General features: G+C 46.8%; 2 protein-coding genes across 5 annotated transcripts; one reads left to right on the top strand and one right to left on the bottom strand.

Annotated features, from left to right (window-relative positions):
* Nucleotides 1-931: 931 nt before the first annotated feature.
* LOC111165081 (uncharacterized) lies at nt 932-16,829 on the bottom strand. Of its 4 annotated transcripts, none has more exons than XM_089898601.1 (5): nt 16,770-16,829; nt 14,171-15,325; nt 13,688-13,814; nt 12,893-13,006; nt 932-3,497 (listed from the first exon to the last, which is right to left on the bottom strand). In XM_089898601.1, the coding sequence occupies exons 2-5, from the start codon at nt 14,201-14,203 to the stop codon at nt 1,207-1,209; spliced, it is 2,565 nt and encodes an 854-aa protein (XP_089754727.1). In that variant the 5' UTR covers nt 14,204-15,325; nt 16,770-16,829; the 3' UTR covers nt 932-1,206. The 4 variants fall into 4 exon arrangements, with proteins under 4 accessions (XP_089754727.1, XP_022411035.2, XP_022411036.2 ...); XM_022555327.3 differs by lacking the exon at nt 16,770-16,829 and having other exon boundaries at nt 14,171-14,242; nt 15,112-16,752; XM_022555328.3 differs by lacking the exon at nt 16,770-16,829 and having other exon boundaries at nt 14,171-14,242; nt 15,201-16,752.
* Nucleotides 16,830-22,677: 5,848 nt separating this feature from the next.
* C17H8orf33 (chromosome 17 C8orf33 homolog) lies at nt 22,678-24,866 on the top strand. Its single transcript, XM_022555509.3, has 6 exons — nt 22,678-22,916; nt 23,005-23,044; nt 23,143-23,291; nt 23,491-23,575; nt 23,736-23,882; nt 24,249-24,866. The coding sequence occupies exons 1-6, from the start codon at nt 22,911-22,913 to the stop codon at nt 24,386-24,388; spliced, it is 567 nt and encodes a 188-aa protein (XP_022411217.1). The 5' UTR covers nt 22,678-22,910; the 3' UTR covers nt 24,389-24,866.
* Nucleotides 24,867-26,536: the final 1,670 nt, after the last annotated feature.

Raw genomic sequence — 26,536 nt, 5'->3', positions numbered from 1 at the left:
TGATGCTAATCTTTCCTCCACAAAAACAGAAGGAAGTGCCATAGAGACTTCTGGAGAATGGGGTTCTGAGGACACTGCAGTGAACCACACGTGATGAACCAGGGGCAGCCACTCTGAAGACTGTGCTCAGGAAATCAGGTCCCAGGATGTTTAGCATCACCTCGAGCATCAGGTGGGAGGACCACGGGCACTGAGACACCACTGACTAATACAGCTCCCAGGAGGGACAAAAGCATGTTTACAGCATGCAGACAGGGGTCCAAGGCTGACAAACAGCCTGCACGATAACCTACCCATGAAAAGGTGCTTAATGCCGTGTCCCTGCCTCACCTGGAGTCCTGTCCTCTGGCAGCAGGAGGACCTGCCCTCCTCACCAGAGTCTGCTCGGTGCGAGGCCACCCAGTGAAAGGGAACAGCTCCAACCACTCACCTCCTTTCCCTCAGAAGTGGATCTAGAATATACCAACAGAATCTGTAAGCTGTGTCCCAGGTCCCATGCGAGCCTGTGTCTACTTTATGCCTATCCCACCCCTCCAATTCATGGGGTTTTTTGTTTTCAAATTACCCTGTAGGAAACCCCAGTTTACATGAGTCACCTGACTTCCTAGCACCATCTCAACAGTTTGAATCTACACACAAGCCTCACCTCATTCCTTAACAAACTCTACTTATACTCATATGCCTTCTCACCTCTGTGGATTACCGGATGCTGAAAAGGGACAACCCCTTTGAAGTTAAAGGTATCATATCCCTCAAAATAGAACAAAAACATTTTGAAAAGGCCCTACAAACAAACAAATAAGAAAACCCCAACCCAATCACACTCGAAAGTTCAAGGATCTCAGTTACTTTTCCTGAAGCTGAAATAGATGATGAAGAGGAAAGAAAAGAAAGACAGGGGCCAAATGAAACACCTAACTGTACACTAAGGTCTGGTGCTATAAAAACATGATCTAGGAAAGTATATTTAAGTTGCATTCATTTAAAACACTCAAGCAGGGAGCCATCCTCTGGGTCTGAGGGAAGGCATGTTACCTTGGAACATTTACCACATAATTCAGCAGCCTGCCTTCAGTGAGCAGCACATTGGGAGATAGTTTAATTCCTTAAGAGCTGAATTTCCAAAAGGGAAGTCATAAAGTGAGCTTTCTTATCAGTAGAACTCTCCTGCTGTAAAACTGTGAAGAATGTATCAGACAGAGTGAGTCACTCTCCACTATGAACCTTCCGGTGCTGCATGAACGCTGCCTGTGCGCCAAAGAGCTCCCCACACTCGTCACGCCGACAGGTTTGCTCTCCACCGTGGAGTCTGTGAACTTTCTCATGACTAATAAGAGATATTCTCTGGTTGTAAGTTTTCCCACATCTACTACACATGTAAGGTCGCTCTCCACTGTGGATTCTCTGATGTCGAATGAGGTGAGAGCTTTGTCGGAAAGATTTTTGACATTCAGTGCATTTATAGGGCTTCTCTCCAGTGTGAATTCTCTGGTGTTGGATAAGGGACAAGCGTGCACTGAATGATTTCTCACATTCACTGCACATGTAGGGTTTCTCTCCAGTGTGAACCCTCTGATGCTGAATAAACTGTGAATGCTGGCTGAAGGCCTTGCCACACTCACTGCACTCATAAGGCTTCTCGCCAGTGTGAACCCTGAGATGCTGAATGAGGGAGGAGCGGACGTTGAAGGCCTTCCCACAGTCACTACACGTGTAAGGGCTCTCCCCAGTGTGAATTCTTCGATGGCGGATGAGGTGTGCACTCTGACTGAAAGCTTTCCCACAGTCGCCGCACTCATAGGGCTTCTCCCCATTGTGTGTCCTCTCATGCTTAATTAGGGTGGATATCTGTCCAAAGGTTTTCCCACACTCGCCACACTCATAGGGCTTCTCTCCAGTGTGACTCCTCTGGTGCTGGATTAGGTGTGAGCCCTGACTAAAGGCCTTCCCACAGCTGTGGCACTCGTAGGGCTTCTCTCCGTTGTGCACTCTCTGATGCTGGACAAGGGAGGAGAGAACACTGAAGGTTTTGTCACACTCGTTACATTCATAGGGCCTCTTGCCATTGTGTGTCCTTTGATGGTGAATGAGATTAAAACTCTGGCTGAAAGCTTTTCCACACTCATTACACTCATAGGGCTTCTCTCCAGTGTGAATTCGCTGATGCTGAGTAAGGTGTCCCTTTTGACTGAAGGTTTTCCCACACTCATTACACCCATAAGGTTTCTCTCCAGTGTGAATTCTCTGATGCTGGATGAGGGACAGGCGAGCACTGAAGGATTTCCCACACTCATTGCAGATATAAGGCTTCTCTCCAGTGTGAACCCTCTTATGTTGAATAACTTGTGAGTGCTGACTGAAGGATTTTCCACATTCATTACACCTATAGGGTTTCTCTCCAGTGTGGATTCTCTGATGAACAATAAGGGTTCGGTTCAGGCTAAAGAATTTTCCACGTTCGTTACACTCATAGGGCTTTTGTCCTGTGTGAGTTTTCTGATGTTGAATGAGAGACAATCGTGCGCTGAAGGCTTTGCCGCACTCAGCACAGTCATGGGGTTTCTCTCCAGAATGGGTTCTCTTATGCTGAGTGAGGTGTGACTGTCTCCAGAAGGCTTTCCCACACTCCACACACATGTACGGCTTCTCTGCACTATGCACTCTCTGATGATGGATCAGGTTAGAGCTATGACTAAAAGTTTTTCCACACTGACTGCACTCATGGGGCTTCACCCCAGTGTGAACTTTACAATGCTGAATGTAAGACGGACATGTGCTAAGAGCTTTCTCACATTCGTTAGCCTCACAGGGTCTTTCTCCAGTGTAAGTGTTACAGTGCTGCATGGCGTAGGGACGGGCATGCGAAGCTCTGCCACCTTCTTCACACCCGCAGGGCTTCTCTCCGCTGTGAATTCTCGGGTGCTGAATGAGAGCTCTGCTCTGACCAAAAGCTATTCCACACACAGCACACTTTTCAAAGGCTTTTTCTGGACTGTTAATCCTCTGGTTCTCACTGAAAACTGAACTCTGCCCGGGCACTTTCACAAACACATCTGCCTGACAGGCTTGTTCTCCTACACAGAAACTTTGGAGGTTAGTGAGGTCCTTACTCGTTTGGAAGTTTTCTACACATGACACACACTGGTGGAGACTTTTTCCTGAAGACAGTCTGCAGTTTCTGACAGAAGTTGTGTCTGCAGCGCAGTTTACCTCAGCTGCACTGAATTTCGGACCTCCTTCCCCCAAGGGGGTTTTCACATGTGTCACTGTCACTGGCCTGAAATTACTCTTCTGGGGGAAATCCTTCTTAAGTCCCTCCACTGCATATTTCCCCCAGCAATTATTTAGCTTTCCCTCAGTTTTAGTCATCTCTTCAAAATCAGATTCCTTAGAAATATTCCTTACATGCTCTTCTAATTTTGTTCTCTGGGATTCCATTTCTTCAGAAATTTCCTGCTTTGGAGTCAATTCTTTTTTTTCCTTCCTAGAGACATAACCTGAAAAAAAAAAAAAAAAAGAGTTACTCATGTTTTACTATGGGAAATACTTAGAGCATAAATAGAAACATTTATATGAAACAATTATCTCCTAGGAGGATTTGGATTTTCAGAATGCAAAACCAAAAATGACCTTACTGGGAAGAGAAAAGAGAAGGTGAGGAGAGAGAAGCATGCTCTCAGAGCAATGAAAGCTGGTGTGGGAAGGAAGGAGGGAAGGAGGGAGGGAGGGAAGAAACCCAAGGTGAAATGCCTCCATTTCAGATGGGCTAACCAGGCACAGATGCAGCAGGAACCTCGAGGTGTGACCTGAGGGAGAGGCGCCCTCAGAAGGTGAGGAGGGGGGACTTCCCTGGTGGTCCAGTGGTTAGGACTTCACCTTCCAATGCAGGGGGTGAGGGTTCCATCCCTGGTCAGGGAGCTCAGATCCCACATGCCTCAAACCAAAACATAAAACAGAAGCAATATTGTAACAACTTCAATAAAGACTTAAAAAAAAAAAGGTCCACATCAAAAAAAAAAAAAAAAAAAGAAGGCAAGGAGGGAGATGGGGAAGTCAGTGGTGGAGGCTTGGATGGTCAGCACCTACACTGATGTCACTGCTGCACACTCTGTAAAAAAGGCATCTTCCGTGGCTTATACATAACAGGAATTCAAACATTTGTTGAAAAGTAAATGTATCACAAACGATATATAATGAATGAAGGGCATACTGAGTAACACATAATGGGAAAAATTATTTGATGTGGACGACTTGGTTTCACAGAAGTAAATCATGGAAAATAGAAACAAAGAAGCAACCTACCCATTCAAATAGCAGGTATAGCACAAGGCAAAAAAGCCAAATGTGTACAACAGTCCACACCACATGTTCCCAATGGATAAAAGTACCTGAAAATTTGTAAAAACTGTGACACAACTGAATTCTGAGACTCAGTGAAAGGAAATGTACCAAAAACAAAACCACCCAGCCAAAAGCACTGAACAGTGAAAGGAAATGTACCAAAAACAAAACCACCCAGCCAAAAGCACTGAATCATGTGGCTACAAAGACCAGTGGAAGGACAACCTGGTGAGAACTGTGAGAGGGTAGCCTCTCACAGTTTTGAGAGACTGCGAAAGCACAATGGACTCTCTCTTTTGTAAACAGTGGTTATTATTAGAGCTGTCACTTTCAGACTGTTTAGGCAGAACAGAGAGACTGAGCTGAAAATATTAACTGGGTGGGATCTAACACTGGGCTAAGTTGTCTTTGCAGAACTACGCCCAGTACTTCAAAGGGACTGATTTTTACCATTCAAGTCTGAAAGGTAAAAAGCAAACAATACTTCATTCTAGAAACCTAGGAGCAGTCTGAAGGGGCAGGTTGCGGATGGTAAAGGTCCTGAATTCCTGTGGCTCCTGTCAGGAGTATCTGAGGAGTTAAGAGTCGTCAACATCCTGGGACCAGAGTCTAAAAAGATGATCCTTGTCAAGAGGTGCTATTTCACCAGGTAGGAAACAGAATGAAGAATGTGGCAAAAAAAAGAGACCACAGAACAGAGTGATCTATGAGTCAAGAAGCAACGTCTCCGGGACCTCCTTGGTGGTGCAGCAGTTAAGAATCTGCCTGCCGGGGCTTCCCTGGTAGCACAGTGGTTGAGAATCTGCCTGTTAATGCAGGTGACACGGGTTCAAGCCCTGGTCTGGGAGGATCCCACATGCCGCGGAACAACTAGGTCCGTGAGCCACAACTACTGAGCCTGTGCGTCTGGAGCCTGTGCTCCGCAACAAGAAAGGCTGCAATAGTGAGAGGCCTGCACACCACGATGAAGAGCGGCCCCCGCTTGCCACAATTAGAGAAAGCCCTCGCACAGAAACGAAGACCCAACACAGTAAAAATAAATAAATAAATAAACTCCTACCATCACTTATAAAAAAAAAAAAAGAATCTGCCTGCCAAGGCAGGGGACACGGGTTCGAGCCCTGGTCCAGGAAGATCCCACATGCTGCAGAGCAACTAAGCCCGTGACCCACAACTACTGAGCCTGTGCTCTAGAGCTCGCGAGCCACAGGTACTGAGCCCGCGCACCACAACTACTGAAGCCCATGCGCCTAGAGCCCGTGCTCTGCAACAAAGAGAAGCCACTGCAGTGAGAAGCCCGCGCACCACAACGAAGAGTAGCCACCGCTCACCTCAACTAAAGAAAGCCTGCGTGCAGCAATGAGGACCCAAAGCAGCCAAAAAAAAAAAAAAGAAGCAACGGCTCACACCAGTTCACGCTGCTTCAGATGTCAGGGATCCTTGGTTGTCTGTTTGTATTTTAGTTTATTTTTAATTTACTTTTATTATTTTTTTAGTTCTTTTAAAAATTGAATTATAGTTGATGCCTGTTTGTATTTTAAGTTGAGGCAATAAAAAGATACTTGGGAACTCTATGAATGAGGGTATTCATGAATCAGAAGGGCATTTGAATGAGATGGTGGCTACAAGTCCAGGGCACCCCCAAATGCCAAAATTTGCAAGTCTTTACCTAGGGCTATTTGGTTTTTTGAGGCAATTCCTTTGTTTTTGCCCTAGGTAGAAGATATTTTACTGCTGGGTGTTCTTTGTACAGGGTTAGAGGAAGGAGGTGGTAGGATTAGTTGTCTTCTGTATTTAGAATTTTTAGCTGGTATCTCAGGATTCAGGTTTGACCTTTTTTTTTTTTTTAAACCCTTAAAGTTTCTATGAAGAAACTTTTACTCATGAATTGTCTAGTTATCCTGAGTGATAACCCATTTAGTAAAAGCAGAATCAATCCTTGATTCTTTTATTTACTGGTTTTCAGAATAATGAACCAGGTCCCTAACATTCCTCAAAGGGGAACAATGAGTAGGGAATTTTCCCCTGAGTATCAGACCCACCCTAACAAAGCTTAAGACCAACCCCTTAACATGGGAAGGTGATCCAATGGCATTTTATCTGTCTGCCAGAAGGAGACTTGATCCTCTTTCAAGAATGTAACATCATATAAAGCCTCTATAATTTTTAATCTATAATAACTGATACAACTGAATATCAGAAGCCATGTTTTAAAAAAAAAGACTAAACGACAAGAAACCAGGAGAAAAATATACAATTGAAACAAACCCACAGGCAATTCAGATATTATCAAGAACCAGCTTAAAACAAACAAACCATGATTAGTATATGTAAGAAAACAAAGAGATAGAGAATTCACTAGAAATCAAATGAAAACTGAAATTAAGAGTTCAACAGACAAGACAGTACATTGGCAGATAGCAGGTAACAAAACAGAGGATTACGTAACTGAAAGGTGCGTTAAGTAATATCTGAAAAGTATTCAGATTGAAACACAGCAAGGAAAAAAATAGGGCAGGGAATACAGAAAAGAGCATAAGAAGCAGGTGCAACAAGGTGGAAAGTGTAATGTGTATATTCTCAAAATCCCAGGAGGAGAGGAGAAAAGGAATAGAAGAAATAATTTAAGAAATTTTGGCCTAGATTTTCCCACAACTGACAAAAGTCTATAAACTATAGATTCAGAAAGCTCGAAGAACCCTAAGTAATGTCAATGCAAAGAAAACCACACATGGGTATAACATAACCAAACTGCTGAAAACCAAAAAAAGAAATGTTAAAAGCAGCAAGAGGAAAAAGATGTATCACTTTCAAAGCAAAATAAAATCGCAGGCTGACTTTTCGACTTCAGAAGTGGAAGACGGCAGACAGAAGGACATTTTTAATGTACTGCAGAATACAACTACCAACCTAGAATTCTACATCCAGCAAAAATATTCTTCAAAATTGAAAGTCAGGAAATTCCACTTTGATGACAGTGTAATAAACTCCATGGATCCAAGTCACAGCAAAACAAAGCTGGCAAGAACTATTAAAACAAAACAAAACAAAAAACCCACCCCCAACTAACAACCATTTTAATGTCTCTGGAAATTGTCCCAAGAGCAAAAAGCAAATGAAGAAACGGTTTTTCAAGAAAATCTACTAAAACTTGGCAAGAGCAGCAAGAGTGTGTGGCATGTGAGCCCTAACCCGCCGCACCTCCACCCGCCCAGCTCAGCATGACAGATGCTCTACTCCTCTTGGGTGGGGCCAAGAAGGGGCTCCCTCTCCCTGCAGCTCCCAGGGGAAGCTCCCCACATCTCATCAGGCTAGGCCACTAGCACCTATCATCCCCTCCAACTCCAACCTAAAGAGGGAAATTCCTGGTGAGTGTGGCTGAGAGGGTGGGGGATTCCTTTCTGCATCCAGCCTCCTTGAGTCACAACAAACCTCCAAGACTGACTTTTAAATATACTGCTGCCCAGATTTTACTGGATTGGACTGCTAGGGCATTTTCAAAAACAACAGAGCAATTTTCACTACTCTCATTACTTCGGAAATTCCGAGGGTTTTAGGAGCTCTGTGCCAGAAACGGGATGAGGACCAAATACATACTTCTTATTATAAATCACAATATCACAGATAGAAATGTATTGCACGTGACAAAAACAGCACAAAGGAGGTGGGTAAGAGGAAAGATACACTGGAGTAAGGAAACGACAGCAGATGTAACTTAAATGCACAGGAACAAATGAAGAGAAATGGTAAATAAGAAAGTAGATGATATAACAAACTGTATACATATATGCTGGTCTCATTTCTTCTTTTAGTTTCCACGACAGACATAAAATTATATAAAGTATTATAAGAATGTATTGTTGAATTTGTAACACACACAGATATACAACAATGCACAAAAAGGGAGGAGAGGGACTTCCCTGGTGATCCAGTGGTTAAGAATGGGGGCCCAGGTTCCCTGGGTCAGGGAACTAGATCCCGCATGCTGCAACCAAGACCTGGCACAGCCAAATAAATAAATAAATATTTAAAAACAACAACAAAAAACAAAAAGGAAGGAGAGGAAATGGCGCTCTATAGGAATAACTATTCTATGGTCACTGGAATTGTTAGTATAAACCAGAAGTAGATTCTGATAAGTTAAGATGTACACGGTAAGTTCCAGAGCAACCACTAAGAAAATAACAGTATTAGGTGTGGCCACATAACTGAATTCTCAGCAGTGGAATGTGAGTAGAAGCGACATGGGCAACTTCAAGGTCACAGACAAGGTCATAGACTCCACGGCAGTGAAATGGCCTCCTCCACTCTCTCCTTCTCCCATAGCATAACCCAGTGTTAAACCTGGAGGTGAGTGTTTAGGCATGCCGCTCTAGAGGGTGGCGGAGAAATAAGACAGACGAGCTGGCCTCCTAACAAGCATGTCAAACCGAGAATCCACCAAACAGGGACGCTGTTACACTAGGGAGACAAACTTCTATCTGGTCGAGCCAATGCATCTGGGGTCCATGAAATACTGTCACCTAATGCCGAGAATGAACGTTTCTGCAAGGCAAGATTTGGGGTGATGTTTTATTCTTGTCACCACACTTCTCTACAGGGATCAGTTCTGCTGTTCTACTAAAATGACACATGTTCACTGCACAAAAATAAATTATTTTTAAACACACATTCCATAGCTTTCCACTCTCCTAGGATAAGAATCAAATCCAACACAGCCTGACGTGGTCCTGTCTACTCCTCCTTGGACACCTCTGTCTCGGTTGATGTTTCTCTTCCCCTGGACACTATGGGCTCAGACATCAGACCTCTCCTGGGAGATGAACCACTTCTTAGTCCAGGTAAGGAGGAAAGACAAGATAGAAAAAAGGGTCACCAGGGGACGATGTTTAACAGATTGTGTGCCCCACAGAGGGTGGTGCATTGTATGTGGAGAAACTAAGAGGGACCCTAAAAGTAAGTTTAACCGGTTATGTTTTATCAGGGAAAATCCAGGTGAGAGAAAAAGAGGCCATGGTACCACCTGTTTATTTCCAGCACTTTGTTACCCCTAACTCCTTCCTGCCATCATGGGCCCATTCCCCTACATGCCCACTGTTCCCATGGTACGCACCCAAAAATCAATTCTGTTTTTTATTTATAAGTAATAAACAACTGGAAATTGGAATTAAAAAAAATACCATGTACAAAAACATGAAAAATATGAAAGAGGGCTTCCCTGGTGGTGCAGTGGTTAAGAATCCGCCTGCCAATGCAGGGTACACGGGTTTGAGCTCTGGTCTGGGAAGATCCCACATGCCACGGAGCAACAAAGCCCGTACGCCACAACTACTGAGCCTGTGAGCCACAACTACTGAGCCCGTGTGCTGAAGCCCGCACGCCTAAAGCCTGTGCTCCGCAACAAGAGAAGCCATCCCAGTGAGAAGCCCACACACCGCAACAAAGAGTACACCCTGCTCGTCACAACTAGAGAAAGCCCACACGCAGCAACAAAGACCCAATGCAGCCAAAAATAAATAAATAAAATAAATTTAAAAAAAGAATATATGTGTATATATATATATATATATATATATATATATAAAATGGTACAGCAGAAATTAACACAACTTTGTAAATCAACTATACTTCAATAAATGTATAAAAAATATATGAAATACTTAGGAATAAATCTGACAAAAGACGTAAAATGCCTGTACACAGAAAAGTATAAAATACTACTGAGAAATTAAGACAAATAAATGGAGACATACATCTTGTTCATGGGTTAGAAAACAATATATGTCAATTTCCCTCAAACTGATCTATGGATTCAATGCAATCTTAACAAAAATGCTAGCAGGACTTTTTTCAGATAGCAATAAGCTGATTTTTCAATTCATATGAAAATACAAAGGATCTAGAATAGCCAAAACAACTCTGAAAATGAAGAACAAAATTGGAGGACAAATGCTACCTGATTCCAGACTTTTAATGAAGCATCCACAACAGTGTGGTGTCGGAGTATAAAGATCGACAATAGAACAACGGAAGAGAACAGAGAGCTCCAAATAACCTCACATATATATGGACAACTCTCTTTTTTTTTTTTTTGGTTGTGCTACACAGCTTGCAGGATCTCAGTTCCCCAACCAGGGATTGAACCCAGGCCACAGCAGTGAAAGTGCCAAATCCTAACCGCTAGACCATCAGGCAGCTCCCATGGACAACTGATTTTTTTGACAAAGGTACAAAGGCAGTGCAGGTGGAGAATGGATAGACTTTTCAACAAATGGTACTGGAACAACTGGACATTCACTTGTAAAAAATTAAACTTGGATCCATACCTCACACCAAAACTTAACTCAACATGAATCAAAACTTAAATGCAATACACAAAAATTTTAAATTATAAAATTTTCTTTTCAAAGAAGAAAATCTTCTGGGTTAGGCAAAGATTTCTTAGATATGACACCAAAAGCACAATCCATGAAAGAACAAATTAACAAACTGGACTTCACCAAAATTTAAAACTTCCTACTCTTCAAAAGACACTGTTAAGAGAATAAAAAGACAAGGCACAGAGTGAGAGAATAATCCATGCAAAGTATATATCTGATAAAGGACCTGTAAATAGAACATTCCTGTATTTAGAAAGGAACTCTTTTAAAATCAACAATAAGGAAAGAAAAACACAATTAAAAAATAGGCAAAGATCTGAACAGACATTCACCAGTGAAGAAATCCAGAAGGAAAACAAGCACATGAAAAGATGCTCAACATCTTTAATCATCAGGGGAATTAAAAATAAGATACCACTACACATCCATCACAGTGGCTACAATTAAAAGACTGAGCACACCAACTGTTGGCAAGGAAGTTGAGGAAATGGAACTCTCATCCTTGCTGGTGGGAATGTAAAATAGTACAACTGCTTTGGAAAGCACTTTGGCAGTTTCCTAAAAGTGTAAATAAACACCTGCCATGTAATGCAGCCATTTTATTCCTAGGTATTTCCAAGAGAAAAGGAAATGCATGGCCAAGCAAACAAAGGTTTGTACACAAGTGTTCATGGCAGCTTTATTTGTATTAACCACAAATTGGAAACAATCTAAATGTCCATTAACAGAGAATGGATAAACAAATTGTGGTATATCCATACAACAGAATACTTATCAGAAATAAAAAAGAACTGAATTATTGACACACAACATGAATGGATTGCAAAATAATTATGAGTCAAGAAAAGCAAGGCAAAAAAAGAAATACATGCTCCATGATGTCAATTATATAAAACTCTAGAAAATGTAATCTATAGTGACAGTAAGAAGATCAGTAATTGCTTCAGGATAGAGGTGGGAAGCGGTGAGAGGGAGGGATTACAAAGAGACATGAGAAAACTTTTGGGGGTAATGAATATGTTTGCTATCTCTACCATAGTGGACAGTTTCATAGGTGCATACATACGCAAAAATGTTACCAAATTGTACATTTAAACATGTACAGCAGGGACTTCCTTGGTGGCGCAGTGGTTAAGAATCTGCTTGCCAATGCAGGGGACAGAGGTTCGATCCCTCGTCCAGGAAGATCCCATGCTGCGGAGCAACTGAGCCCGCGTGCCACAACTACTGAAGCCCGTGCACCTAGAGGCTGTGCTCCACAACAAGAGAAGCCACTGCAACGAGAAGCCTGTGCACTGAGACGAAGAGTAGTAGTCCCTGTTCGCTGCAACTAGAGAAAGCCCGCTCGCAGCAATGAAGACCCAAAGCAGCCAAAAATAAATAAGATAAATTTATTTTTAAAAAAGTTTAAAAAATATGCATAGCATATTATATGCTAATTATACCTTTAAAAAGAAAAAAAAAAGGCGCGTGGTAGGGAGCCAGTCCACCTGAGATCCAACTCACCTCTGTCCCTGGCTGGCTGTGTGACCTCGGGCTAGCAACTGAACCTCTCTGTGCCTCATTTTCCTGAGCACCAACTCTGCAGGGATGCTGGAGGATTGTGTAAGTTCACTGTGCCAGCACAGTGCTAGGAATGCACAACAGGCCAGGCAATGTTAGTTGCCATGCAGCAAAGAGCACAGGAACTCTGCTCCGCTTACTATGTACATGCCCAAATCCTTCGCCACACAAGAAGCAGCCCTAAGTCACGCGTTTCTCCGAAGCCCAGAATCAGCCTGGGAACTCTGAGTGAACAGCAGGGGTGAGAGTCTGGGCAGGATGGCAAGCCTCCAGGTGGACTCTCCAAGTGGTGTCTCCAGCAGCCAAGGCAGAGCTGGCCAGCAAGGCCTGAGGACTGGGTGACATGGAAACGACTGAGAGGCAGCCAGGGTAGGGAGGCAGCTGCTAGGGAGACACCCAAGCTCTTTTCAGGAACTGAAAGAGCATCTTCTAGGGTAAGGTAAACATGACCCCATTCAGGGGCACAGAATAGGGGCCATTAATAGCAAAAAAGAGAAAGAAGGTGGAGAAGGAAAGCAAAGCTCTGGTGGTGACGCAATCTGGCCCAGTGAAGTGGTGGCACCTGCCAGCAGGGGCACGAGAACGTGGGGGTGTTCCTGCAGACTCACCTGCACGCCTGCGTCTCCAAATCCAGCTCCCCTCAATTCTTGGTGAGTGTGGGGCCCATGGCTCTTCCCCCTGCTCCAGCTTGGAGATGACATCAGGTTTGGAACCTTGAAGTCCTGCTCCAGAGAAAGAAAGCAAGACTGACAACTCATCCAGGTCCAGGGCAGGATGGCCCCATGGGCAGCGTCTGTGTGCTGTCATGACCTTGTCTGCCACCTGGTCTCCAAAGCATGGACACGGAAGTAGGCCTCTGTCCCAGCTGAAGAAAAGTCAAACCCAGCTCTTCTGGGGGTCACAGTTAAGGGACAGACTTGGGGCCTGAACACATCATGGCAGAAGACTCATGGTAGAGGAGGTGTTGATGTACAGCAGACTAAGTATAAGGCAGGTATAAAGCAGGGCTCTGAAGCTAAATGGATGCAAATCCCAGATCTGCCCTGATAGCCTGTGTGAACTTAATGAAGTGATATTTGTCAGCCTCAGGTTCACCTATAAACTATGTATCCTACCACCAACCTCGAAGATGCATGAAGATTAACTGAGGGGATATGAATATACTTGGCGTTCAATGAATAATGTTCTCCCATACTTCCTACAAAGAACTTGGGGGAGTCCCTGGCACCACCTGTCCCCTCCTCTGCCCAGACCAGGCCTGCCTGGGCCCAGGGTCACAAATGCCCCATGTCTGGGCCCAGGGGGTGAGAAGCCTCTGAGCCTTGAGCCCAGCCCCAGTCCCAGTTCCCAGAGCCATTCATGGAGCAGGAAGCCCAGAGCTGAGCTCCTGGGAAGAGCCTCACCCAGCGAGACCAGGTTCCCATAGGTTTCCAGCATCACATCCCTGTAGAGCCTCTTCTGAGCAGGGCCCAGATGGCCCCACTCCTCTTGGGAAAGGAGCACGGCCACTTCCTCGAAGGAAACCAAGACCTGGAATGACAAGATCTTGTTGCAACCCCAGGACGGGCCTGGGGGTAGGGAGGCACTAGGCTCAGGATGGGCAAAACCCCTCTGAGCACATGCACCAGACTGCCTTCCCCACAAGAGTGGGCTCTTTGGGGCAGACACCATTCTGACTCGTGTTTACCTGCCCATTCCTTGCCCTCCTCTGTGCCCAGTCCAGGGGTGAGATGACACAGTCCAGAGTGCATTTCAGGGACTTGAACCCAAGGGTTGAGGACATCAATGAAGACAGGGAGCCAACTACCCTGAGACCAGTGCCTCAGAGGGAACCGTGGAGACTCCAGCCAGGAAAGGGCTGAGGCGTCTCCACGAAGACCACTCACCTGGGGCCCAGGAAAAAGCTGCCTGTGGGCCATCACTGGGTGTCCAAGCTTGTCCCAAGGAGGCAGGCAGAGCTGTAGCAAAAGGGAAGAGTGTGATGGAGCCTGACCCGCCTTCTGCTCCCCACAGCAACTTGAGACTTCCGCGCCTGTACCTCAAGAGGTCTGTGGCAGCAGAGACCCAGTTGTAGGCTACTTGAAATCCCCAGGAAGGAACAATGGTCTCAGCACCCAGTGGCCTGAGACTACATATTCCCTTGCCCCCCAGGAAGCGTCCCCAGCAGCCCGTAGTACGACAGCATAACAAGGCCACACGCGAAAGCCAGGTCCCCGGCGGTGCACCTGACAAGGGGAGACGACGGTCTGCATCTCAGGCCCACCCAGGAGAATCCTGGGCAGCGGGCAAACAGCTGAGGACAAGAAGAACAAGCTCCTACTCTACAGCAGTGCACAAGCCGTAGGGAAGGTGACAGACATGATGCTTGTGTCGGGGATAAGGAAGAGAAACAACACGCAGCACGAGGGCAGCAACTGTTGGGAGGAGATATTTTACGAAAGGCAGCCAGGGAAGGCACCTCTGATAAAGTAACATCAAAACAGATATGGACGGAGTGAGGGCCGGCACTAAGTAGGTATCAGGGGAGATACATCCCGGGCAGGGGGAGGCGCAAGTGCAAAGGTTGCAAGGTGCAAGCATACTTGACGTGTTCAAGGAAGGGCAAGGAGGCCAGAGGGGCTGAAGCAGAGTAGGGGAGGGCAAGACAGAGGGGGGTGGGGTAACTTTTGGGCTACAGGATTTAGGCTTTTATTCTGAATGAGATTAGGAGCATCTGGAAGGTCTGGGCAGAGTGATATGACTTGACATGCGGCTGCTCCGGCTGCTGCTTTGAAAATGGACTAGGGGGCAGGGAGGAGGGTGTAAGGGTAGAAGCAGGAAAACCAACCGGAAGGTCCCAGCAATAACACAGCTAGAGACGATAGTGTCTTGGACCAGATGGTGGTAGCAGGTGATAAGCAGTCAGATTGCAGATACCTTTCAAAGGTACAGTCAATAGGATTTGCTGACAAATTAGATGTGGGATGAAACACCAAGATGTTTGGCCCAAACACCTGAGATGATGAAATCTCCAATTACCCAGGAAGACTGTAGAAGTATATCTGAAGGATAAAAATTAAAAGTTGTCTTGTACATGTTATGTTCAAGATGCCTATCAGACCTACAAGTGGAGAATGAGGGCATTTCGATCCACAAGTCCAAATTTCAGGAGAGATGCTGAAGCTGGCTGGGTATACACTGGTAACTGTCAGCATACATATGACATTTAGAACCACAGATCTGGTGATAATTTAGGGTGACAGGTGACACGGGGTGCCACTCCCATGAAAACCTTTCCAACTGGCCTCTGATACACAGTCAGCCTCTGCCCCCACAGCCTGCTCCATGCAAACAGACCCCTTAATTCAGGTGGAAATGTGCCCGCTTTCCTTGGCCCCAGCTACTTTGGCCCTAGGCCCATCTTCTGGTCAACAAGATGTTAAGGGAAGTTTTCAAAAAGGCTTCTAGAAAAGGCTTTTCCTCCCTGATGATAAAAAAGAAACAGGGAGAAACACTTCTGTCTAGTGTGACCATGAGGGTAAAACCCAGGGAACCTCAGAGACACAACCCAGAACAAACCCTGCCTGCCCCGCCTTCGTCACTTAAGCCTCTGTTGGGCTCTGACAGCTGAACCCAAGCTTATTAATGCCCAGTTCATTTCTCTTGGGCCATCCCGGAATCTCCTCCTCAGGCCACCCAGGCCAGAGGCAGCCTCTCGGTCCTCAGCCAGGGCTTGCCTTTGACAGGTCCCTGGTGCTCACGCCCTTTGTGTGCTGTGCACAAGTGGTCCTTCCAAGTGCACTCTGCCTCCCCTTTCAGCCTCATGTGGGAGGCACGTAACACTCCTGTAAGAAGCATAGGCCCTGGGCTCCACCAGACTGAGTTCCAATCTCAGATACACCACCTCCTAACGAAGGGTCTCCAGTAAGTGACGTGTTTCTCCACAGACCATAAAATGAGAACATCACCACTTACCTTAAGTGACTATTTTGAGTTAAGTGAGAAAAATGTATAAAGTGCTTCGCATAGTGTTCGCAAACCACAAACAAAACCCAGTAAATCTTAATCATCACCAAGGCAGTGTGTACTGGGCGCCCACCGAGCGAATGAATGGGCCCTGGGATTGTTCAGCGCCGGGATGTGCACCAACGTCCCCTCGCTGCACAGCCTTCGCGACTTCATCCTTTCACTGAACCTACCCCTAATGAGTGAAAGGTACTCTCTCTCATCTGAGAAAAAGCACAGGTTCGGTGCATCCCCAGACCGTGCCTAAACTTCGCCTCCTCCGTGAAGCCTGGCTCTTGCCCGCCGCCCCGCCTCCGCGCCGGGGTAGCCCGGACCCCACCCCCGCGCGGGTTTCCGCCCGGCCCGCCCCTCAGGCCGCACGAACAGGCGCTCCCTCGGCTGGGCCAGCCCCGCGCCGTCCTGCCTGTCGCAGCGCCGCAGGCACCTCCACGCGAGGGGAGGCTAAGACTCCCTCGGCTCCGCCGAGAAAGGTAGACGTACCCCACACAACAGGCCGGCGAAGGTTAACCCGCCAGGCCGGAAACGCCCGCTAGGAACTTCCGCCCCGTCGCCAGCTTACCGGCCAATCAGATCCTAGGGTTCTGTCGGGTCGCTCTAGGCGGCTCAGAGGACTCTATGCCACTGGCCCCACTTGTCTTGGGAGAGGCTTTAGAAGTTCGTCAGAGAATTAGGAAGTGACACAAGAAACTCGGATCTACCCAGAGAAGGGAAAAGGATCAGAGAGGGAATAAGTGAAGGTAAAATAAAATCTTTTACTTGTCTTACTCCTAAGCAAAATAAAAGGTCATTGTTTTTCAGAGTAATATTGAATATTAGTGACAGTGTATTGGGTAACTGTCGCACGTGTAAGGTGAGTGGCAGCGGTGTCCTAGGGACGGAAGAGAGGAATCGGGACACTGGGTTACAAGTACCTGTGCTACCCGTGAGGCGGTGTAGTGTTATTTGAAGGTGGACTTACATTAGTCCTAATATATATTGCAAACTTCTAAGACAACCATTAAAATTTTTTTGAAGTATAATTGATATGCTAAATAGGAGAAAAAAATCTAATCAGATAAAATGCTCAATTAAACCGGAGAAGGCAGGAGAAGAGGGAAAGATTTTTTAAAAGAAACAAGTGTAATGAATAAAAAACAGTAACAACCATATTAATACTCACTTTAAAAGTGAATGGTCTAGGGCTTCCCTGGTGGCGCAGTGGTTGGGAGTCCGCCTGCCAATGCAGGGGACGCGGGTTCACGCCCTGGGCTGGGAGGATCCCACATGCCGCGGAGCGACTGGGCTGGTGAGCCACGATTACTGAGCCTGTGCGTCTGGAGCCTGTGCTCCGCAAAAAGAGAGGCCGCGGTAGTGAGAGGCCCGCGCACCGCGATGAAGAGTGGCCCCCGTTTGCCACAACTAAAGAAAGCCCTCGCACAGAAACGAAGACCCAACACAGCCATAAATAAATAAATTTAAAAAGTGAATGGTTTAGATACACCAATTAAAAGACTGAACTGTCAAAGCAGGTAAAAAAAAATAAGACATATAACATATAATTATATATTGTCCATAAGAAGCCCATTTTAAACACGAAGACACAGATAGATTAAAAATAAAGGGAGGAGAAAGGCATACCATGCTAACACTAATGGAAAGAAAGTTGGAGTATCTATATCGATTTCAGACAAAGCTGACTTCAGAGCAAGTAAAATTATCAGGGACAAAAAGGGGTATTAAATATGATAAAGGGATCAAGTCTATAAGAAAACACAAGGATCCTTACCGTGTATGCACCTAACAACAGAGCATCAAAATACATGAGACAGAAACTGATAGCACAGCACATTTTTCCAACAGCATTTGCCCACTTCATGTCTTGGTATCATATTTTTGTAATTCTCGCAATATTTCACACCTATCATTATTATATTTGTTATGGTGATCTGCAATCAGTGATATTTGATGTTTTGACTATGACTTGCTGAAGACTCATATGATGGTTGGCAATTTTTTTTTTTTTTTTTTTCGGTACGCGGGCCTCTCACTGTTGTGGCCTCTCCCGTTGCGGAGCTCCAGACGCGCAGGCTCAGCGGCCATGGCTCACGGGCCCAGCCGCTCCGTGGCATGTGGGATCCTCCCGGACCGGGGCGTGAACCCGTGTCCCCTGCATCGGCAGGCGGACTCTCAACCACTGCGCCACCAGGGAAGCCCAATGGTTGGCATTTTTTAGCAATATTTTTTATTAACGTATGCACATTGTTTTTTAGACATAATGCTATTGCACACTTAACAGACTATATTGCAGTGTAAACATACTGTTATATTCTGGAAAACCAAAAAAATTCGTGTGACTTTTATTGCAACATCCACTTTATTGCAGTAGTCTGGAACCGAACCTGCCGTATCTCTGAGGTGTGCCTGTATATTAACTGCCACACTTTTTGTATTTTTATGCTTTTTCTTGGGGATTTCACTGTTTAAAATGGCCCTCAAGCATAGTGCTGAAGTGCTGTCTAATGTCCCTAAGTGCAAGAGGGCTGTGATGTGATGCCTTTATAGAGGAAGCGTGCTAGATGAACTTCATTCAGCACAAGCCATAGTGCTGTTGGCTGATTTCAGTGTTTATGAATCAACAGTATATATTAAATAAGGTATCTTTAAGCAGAAACACACATAAAACAAGGTTATGTATTGATTGGTTGATGAAAATGTCGTGACCAGAGGCTCCGAGGAAGCTAACTCTATTTCCCCTAGGAGCAACGGTTTGTTATTCCCTAATTCAGTGTTCTCAGCTACTTTAGAGAACTACCATGGATGATGAGAATTGGCTGTATGTAAATATTTATATTTGCACATATGAAATTTATAGTATATTTTCTAAACAGGCCAGGGGAGTAGGCCAAGGAAAGACTGTGTCAGTGGAGACTAGTGTGTCTCAAGAGACAGAAAGCAGCCATGATGGTTGAGAGTGAAATGCTAGGCATGATTCCTGCAGTGGCTGTGGAGGTGCAGACAGCCAGGCACAGCTAGATGAAGACTTGCTGTTCATTTTATGAGCCTTTATTACATGCCAGGGTGGGAGGCAATGTAGAGGAGATTTGGGGACTTAGAGACATGGAGGACTAGATTGTCTATGCTTTCCTCTCTAGAGCTCTTCAAGGACCTACTGTCTGAGTCTGGGGGTTTGAACAGGTGCTAGTACTGTCAGGGAAGAAAAATGAGGTGCCTGGCTGGGCAGAGGGCCGTGGGGGCTGTAGGGGCCTGTAAGGAGAGGTGGGGGGTGAGGCTCGGAAGGCTGGCAGATCAGCAGGGCCAGAGCAGAGTGAGGTCTGGAAATAGTTGCCTCTGTATGACTTATGGGGCATGTGCTGGCTGGAAGTAAGGAGCTTGGACTTTATGCTGGAGGAAATAGAAGATTTCTAGGCAGGAGAGCAACACAGTTTTCTGTTTTAGAAAGACCACTCTCACCACAGGGTGGTTCAAAAAAGACAGGAGAGAGTGAAAGTGCAGGCAGAGAGATGAGTGAGGACTCGATTGCAGTTCAGGCCAGAGATGGTGTGTGTTGGGGGGTGGGGGTGGGTAGGGGTGGAGATTACTTAGGAGATAAACTGATTGGATTCAGTGGCTGACTGGGAATAGAGGCTGTGGAAGGGGAAGCATCTGGCGTGAGGCCTGTGCTCAGGCACACATGTCTGGGCTGAGAAGTCTTCTGTAGGAAGCAGTTTTGGGCCAAGTCATAGAGGGTTTCACAGCCAAAGGAGGCAGGGAGAGGCCCCTTAGGGTCTGGAGTCCACTCACCACCAAAACCTCAGTCTCCCAGGACTGAAATACATCCTAACTGTGGTTGTTTTAAAATATGTCTAAAAAGTCTTTGGTCTTCCTCCAAAAGGTGAAGCAGCCTCAAAGAGAGCCTGAGCTAGAACGAACCAGCTATGCTTTTGCTAGGTTCCTGACCCTCAGAAACTATGAGATAAAGAATGATTGTTGTTTTCAATCTGATAAGTTTTGTGGTAATTTGTTACACCACAGTAAATAGCTAATATATTAGCTATTTGGGTTGGCCAAAAAGTTCATTTGCTTTTTTCTGTAAGATGGCTATAGTAGTGCTTAGTTGTCTTTAACTTCATTGGAAACAATTTTGTTAGATTGTATTGCAACAGCAGTCATATCAGCATACACTTAAAAAAACTTATCAAAATTGGTGAATTTTTGTGTAGCCATTTTATTTTACTTTAAAAATTTTTTTTAAATAAATTTATTTATTTAGGTTTTTTTGTGGCTGCGTTGGGTCTTCGTTGCTGTGCGTGGGCCTTCTCTAGTTGCGGCAAGTGGGAGCTACTCTTTGTTGTGGTGCATGGGCTTCTAATTGCGGTGGCTTCTCTTGTTGTGGAGCACGGGCTCTAGGTGAGTGGGCTTCAGTAGCTGTGGCACACAGGCTCAGTAGTTGTGGCTCGCGGGCTCTAGAGCGCAGGCTCAGTAGTTGTGGTGCACAGGATTAGTTGCTCCGCGGCATGTGGGATCTTCCCGGACCAGGTCTTGAACCCGTGTCCCCTGCACTGGCCAGCGGATTCTTAACGACTGAGCCACCAGGGATGTCCCTGTGTAGCCATTTTAATATTGGAGAAGAAAGAAAACCCCCAACATTTTCAGCATATTATGCTTTATTATTTCAAGGAAGGTAAAAACGCAACTGAAACACACACAAAAAATTGTGCAGTGTATGGAGAAGGTGCTGTGACGGATCGAACGTGTCCAAAGTGGTTTGCGAAGTTTTGTGCTGGAGATTTCTCGCTGGACGATGCTCCATGGTTGGGTAGACCAGTTGAAGTTGATAGCAATCAAACAGAGAACATTAATTGAGAACAATCAACGTTATACCACACGGGAGAGAGCCGACATACTCAAAATATCCAAATCAAGCGTTGAAAATCATTGGCACCAGCTTGGTTCTGTTCATCGCTTTGATGTTTGGCTTCCACAAGAAGTTACGCCGGAGAAGCCTTCTTGACCGTATTTCTGCGTGTGATTCTCTACTTGAACATAATGAAAACGTTCCATTTTTAAAACAAATTGTGATGGGTGATGCAACGTGGATACTGTACAATAATGTGGAACGGAAGAGGTCGTGGGGCAAGTGAAATGAACCACCACCAACCACACTGAAGGCTAGGCTTCATCTAAAGAAGGTGATGTTGTGTATATGGTGGGATTAGAAGGGAGTCCTCTATTATGAGCTCCTTCTGGAAAATCGAACGAGTAATTCCAACAAGTACTGCTCCCAATTAGACCAAATGAAAGCAGCACTCATCGAAAAGCGTCTGGAATTAGTCAACAGAAAACACATAATCTTCCATCAGGATACCACAAGACTGCATGTTTCTTTGATGACCAGGCAAAAACCGTTACAACTTGGCTGGGAAGTTCTGATTCATCTCCCGTATTCACCAGACATTGCACCTTTGGATTTCCATTTATTTCAGTCTTTACAAAATTCTCTTGATGGAAAAAACTTCCATTCCCAGAAGACTGTAAAAGGCACCTGGAACAGTTCTTTGCTCAAAAAGATAAGAATTTTGGGGAAGACGGAATTATGAAGTTGCCTGAAAAATGGCAGGAGGTAGTGGAACAAAACGGTGAATACGTTGTTCAATAAAGTTCTTGGTGAAGATGAAAAATATGTCTTTTGTTTTTACTTAAAAACCTAAGGAACTTTTTCACCAACCCGGGACTAACTACTGGGATGACCAAACTCTACCTTCTGAGACCTCCCATCCCCTCGCCTCAGGAAACAACGCCGATTTCACTGACAGGAATCATCGGACAGCAGCACCTCAGACTCCTGTCCTCTCAAGCAGCACCACGGCACCCGGGTCCTCCTGACGCCTGTGATGCGGGGCCAGGAGCGGCGCGTGGTGGTGGGGCGGCCCTGGGCAGGGAGCGCAGAAGGGCAGGTAGATGGTGCCCACGTCGGGACGCCAGCAGGTGCGCGGGGTCTTCCTGTTTCTGAATCCCCTCCAGGTCCTCCCTTCCCCTCCCCCAGCCCCTCTGGGCCCTCACCACACAGCAGCATCTGGGTAAGGCCGCGTCACTCCTCGGATGGATGAACGTCCCCCAGTGCTTCCACTGCGCTTACAACAGAAGCCGCCTCCCGCTGCGGTCCAGGGCCCTGCAACTCCCCCACCTCGCCTTGCACCTCGGCCCCGCCCTCCTTTCCGCTGCCGGACCAGCCCCTCCAGGGCTGCTACTCCTCGCAGGACTTTGCTGATCACCCGGCGCCCCGCTGGGGCCGCTGTTATTCACAGCGCCGCTCTGGGTGACAGCTTTTCATGTCTGTTTACCTGCTTTTCCCTCCCCACTAGCAGGTGAGCTTTAAGGGCACATTCCCTTGTGTAGGCGTAGCCCTTTCATCCAGAGCAGTACCTGCAACATTGTCAGTGTTGGGGAGGTCTCCTGCAGACCGCGCTCCGAACGGCCCGGGCCCCGCCCGCCGCGCCCCGCCCACCGCGCTCCGAAAGGCCCGGGCCCGCCCAACGCGCCGCCAGCGCCCTGCGGAACTCTGCTACGCAGACGTGTTTCGCGGGGAGCGAATTCGGCGTCGGTCCTGAAGCCCTCCTCAGGGTCTGGCTGCGGCTGCAGCGCATGGCGGTGAGTGCTACGGTGAGGGCGCACCGGTGTCGGGGCCCTGGGCCCTTGGTGGCTCCTCGTGACCTTCGTACTGTCCCCCTTTCTCCAGGCTCTAGGACATCCTGCTCGGGAGACATCGGCAGCCCCAGGTACTGCCCGCGCACCCCCGCAGCCCCCGGTTCCCCCCGCCGCTTCCCGGCGCCCCGAGTCCTTCCACTGTAAGGCCCCATCAAGTCTGTCTGCTTAGGGCACCCTACGTGCAGTGACGCTGCCTCCAGGGCCAAGAAACAAAAGAAGAAGAAGAAAACCCGGAATGGGGCCTCTGCGGCGAATGGAGGCGGGAAAGCCACAGAAACGCCGGCCTCAGAGGAAGCCCCCCTAAGTGCGGAGGCCCAGGCAAGGGCGGGCCTTAGTCGGGAAGGGTGGAGCCTCGGGGTGCATTCTGGGTGGGAATCCGCCGGTGGGTGTAGTCTCGGATTTGCGGATTTAAAGCGGGGAGAGGATGAGACGGGGAGTTTTGTGTTCCTGTGGGATGGGGCTGGAGGCCGCGGGGTCCAGGTACCCTCTCACAGCCACTATCCCCGATCCACCACAGGCGGAGCAGCTGGTCCGGGAACTGGCCTGGTGCGTGGAAAAGCTGGAGCTGGGGCTGAAGATGCAGAGACCCACCCCTAAGCAGAGTGAGGGGCCTGTCTGTAGAGTTGCGGGGGGCGGGGGCGGGTGAACGGTGACAGTCCTGTGGCCAGCAGGTGCTCCCAAGGGGTGGAATCGTTACCTTTGCGGTAGGACAGTTGGAGGTGAGGATAGAGAAGGTTACTAGTCCTGTGTTTTCATTTGCAGAAGAGCAAGCTCTTGGGGCAATCCGAACCCTGCGCAGCCAAAGAACCCCCCTGCCCCGGAAGAGGCAGCTGATGCGCTCCTTGTTCGGGGACTACAGGGCTCAGATGGAAGCCGAGTGGTGCGTGGCCCTGCGGGCTCTCAGGACTGGTGAGGACCTGGGAACTGGTTGGTGCACACCTGCCTAGTTCAAGGGGGCGGGGAGGAAGAGCCTGGGCAGTGGAAGGAGGAAGCCCAGAGCAGTAGGGCTGGCGGGGGTAGAAGATGGCTCAGGAAAGCGTCAGGGAGCAGGGAGAGAGAAAGCCTGGATCTCAGGAACACAGAACTTGGGCTTGGACCAGGGAGGCAGGGGCAGGAGAGTTAGTGAATCTCTCTGTGATTCTCAAAGGGGTGTGATACCTTATAATTTTGAGAAGTAAGTCAGTTAATTTTTACAATGGGGATAGAGTTGTATGGGCACAGTTAGCATTAGCCATTATCATTCAATTCTGATACAGTCTCTCCCCTCCCTTACAGCTGCCCACTCAGTCCAGGTGCAGCCTGTAGGTGAGGCCGCCAGAAAGAAGAGCCGAAGGGTCTGCAGGCCTCGTCTAACAGGGAGAGCCAAGGACACCCTAGACACTCCTGATGAAGAGTTTAGGTTCAATTTCTTTTAGCCTCTTCCCCATTCTGGAATGGTCCTCCTCTGCAGTTGGTGCAGGGGTTTGTCTTGAGTGCAGAGCTTTCCAGGAATGCTCTGTCAGACAGATGTGGGGTTGCTCTGTCCCTGGCTGGTCAGTGAATCTGGTGCCATGGCTGTTGGGAAGATGCAAGACCTGCATGTTGGGTACTGACCTGACTGTCAGACAAGCCCAGGACCCCGTTTATAGGTTTTCAGCTGAAATGTCTCTCCTGCCAGAAGAGGGAGGTCCATTCAGAAGTTTATGCAGTAAACTGAAGTGAGTGTTTAGCATGTTGTAGAAGGACTCTTTTAACAGGCTTAGGAGCAGACTAAGTAGATGTTGGTAATAAGGATTAGTAGGGAAGCGACATAGTTATGCACTGGTGCTCACTTATGGGAGGATGTTCTGTCAGGTGGTGTAGAGCTCCATGCCATTGTGTCTTATTGCCATAATAAAAGTATTCCTCACAAAAGTGGAAGAGTGAAAGCGTGTGTTAACTGTCTATATAGATGAGGTGGTGTGTGGCACTGCTGGGTCCAGGCTCTCACCCCAGTGCTTGGTCTTTTGTCTGTATTGCCTTCATTCCTGAGCAGGTAGCATCCTTGGGGAGCCATCGTAGCCCCCAGCAGCCCAGGCTTTGTTCTGAGGAGCAGATAGCTTCCTGCCCTAAGAATCCCAGCCAGACACCAGCATTGAGCCTCAGTGGACAAGCTCTGATGTCAGCTGCTCCAGGTGATAGTCCCAGGCCTTCTGCATTAAGTTGGGTTTTCAAGGGGGCTTAATCCTCTTCAGTGGTTGTGGTGCCATCTTTGGTGGTGTCTCCCAAACTTGCAGACCAGACTGGATAGATACCTGGAGCCCACCTGCCTACTCAACATCTCTTATTTTGCTGTTTCACAGGCATTTCAAACTTGACATGTCCAAAACATCCAATTAGTCCCTAAATCTCCATTTGTTTTCTGCTTTTCAGTGAATGGCACTACTGCCCAACTAGTTGATCAGGCCAAAAATCTGTGTCACCTCTGCAAAAGGGGTTCGTGGATCCAGTTCCAATGTGTGTGTGTGTGTTTGTGTTGACGGTTCCCGACACCAACAGCAATTCTTGGATGTCAGCAGCGTGTCCAAGAATGCAACTCAATTCTGACACTGTCTACCCAGAGATGGAATCAGATTCCACAGGAAAAGCGCTCAGTCCCACAAGACCCCCCCTCCACTTCACATGCCAGTCACGAGTCCTATAGTTGTTCCCTATACTTCTGACCAACTGGCTATAAATCAGGTTCCTGTGACCCCCTTCTTTTTTTTTTTTTTTTTTTTTTACATCTTTATTGGAGTATAATTGCTTTACAATGGTTTGTTAGTTTCTGGTTTATAACAAAGTGAATCAGTTGTACATATATATATATGTTCCCATATCTCTTCCCTCTTGCATCTCCCTCCCTCCCACCCTCCCTATCCCACCCCTCTAGGTGGTCACAAAGCACCGAGCTGATCTCCCTGTGCTATGCGGCTGCTTCCCACTAGCTGTCTATTTTACGTTTGGTAGTTATATATGTCCATGCTACTCTCTCACTTTGTCACAGCTTACCCTTCCCCCTCCCCATATTCTCAAGTCCATTCTCTAGTAGGTCTGTGTCTTTATTCCTGTCTTACCCCTAGGTTCTTCATGAGTTTTTTTTTTTCCTTAAATTCCATATATATGTGTCAGCATACGGTATTTGTCTTTCTCTTTCTGACTTAATTCACTCTGTATGACAGACTCTAGGTCCATCCACCTCATTACAAATAGCTCAGTTTCGTTTCTTTTTATGGTTGAGTAATATTCCATTGTATATATGTGCCACATCTTCTTTATCCATTCATCCGATGATGGATACTTAGGTTGTTTCCATCTCCTGGCTATTGTAAATAGAGCTGCAATGAACATTTTGGTACATGACTCTTTGAATTATGGTTTTCTCAGGGTATATGCCCAGTAGTGGGATTGCTGGGTCATATGGTAGTTCTATTTGTATTTTTTTAAGGAACCTCCATACTGTTCTCCATAGTGGCTGTACCAATTCACATTCCCACCAGCAGTGCAAGAGTGTTCCCTTTTCTCCACACCCTCTCTAGCATTTATTGTTTCTAGATTTTTTGATG

The sequence above is a fragment of the Delphinapterus leucas genome, chromosome 17 (genome assembly GCF_059928025.1).
Source record: "Delphinapterus leucas isolate spDelLeu-1000000601 "Yukka" chromosome 17, BTC_Dleu_Yukka2, whole genome shotgun sequence".
Taxonomy (NCBI): Eukaryota; Metazoa; Chordata; class Mammalia; order Artiodactyla; family Monodontidae; genus Delphinapterus; species Delphinapterus leucas.
The sequence above is the reverse complement of the archived record's forward strand: the minus strand, read 5'-3'. Positions and strand labels throughout refer to the sequence as shown.

What these genes read in the sequence shown, in the direction of transcription:
- LOC111165081 (XM_089898601.1), bottom strand. Translation starts at nt 14,203, where the DNA reads ATGGCCCACAGGCAGCTTTTTCCTGGGCCCCAG. An exon ending in AGCTTTTTCCTGGGCCCCAG is followed by an intron (nt 13,815 to 14,170) that starts GTGAGTGGTCTT and finishes TTGTCATTCCAG; the next exon opens with GTCTTGGTTTCCTTCGAGGA. An exon ending in TTGGAGACGCAGGCGTGCAG is followed by an intron (nt 3,498 to 12,892) that starts GTGAGTCTGCAG and finishes TTTTTTTTTCAG; the next exon opens with GTTATGTCTCTAGGAAGGAA.
- C17H8orf33 (XM_022555509.3), top strand. An exon ending in GAGACCCACCCCTAAGCAGA is followed by an intron (nt 23,576 to 23,735) that starts GTGAGGGGCCTG and finishes TTTCATTTGCAG; the next exon opens with AAGAGCAAGCTCTTGGGGCA. An exon ending in CCTGCGGGCTCTCAGGACTG is followed by an intron (nt 23,883 to 24,248) that starts GTGAGGACCTGG and finishes CCTCCCTTACAG; the next exon opens with CTGCCCACTCAGTCCAGGTG.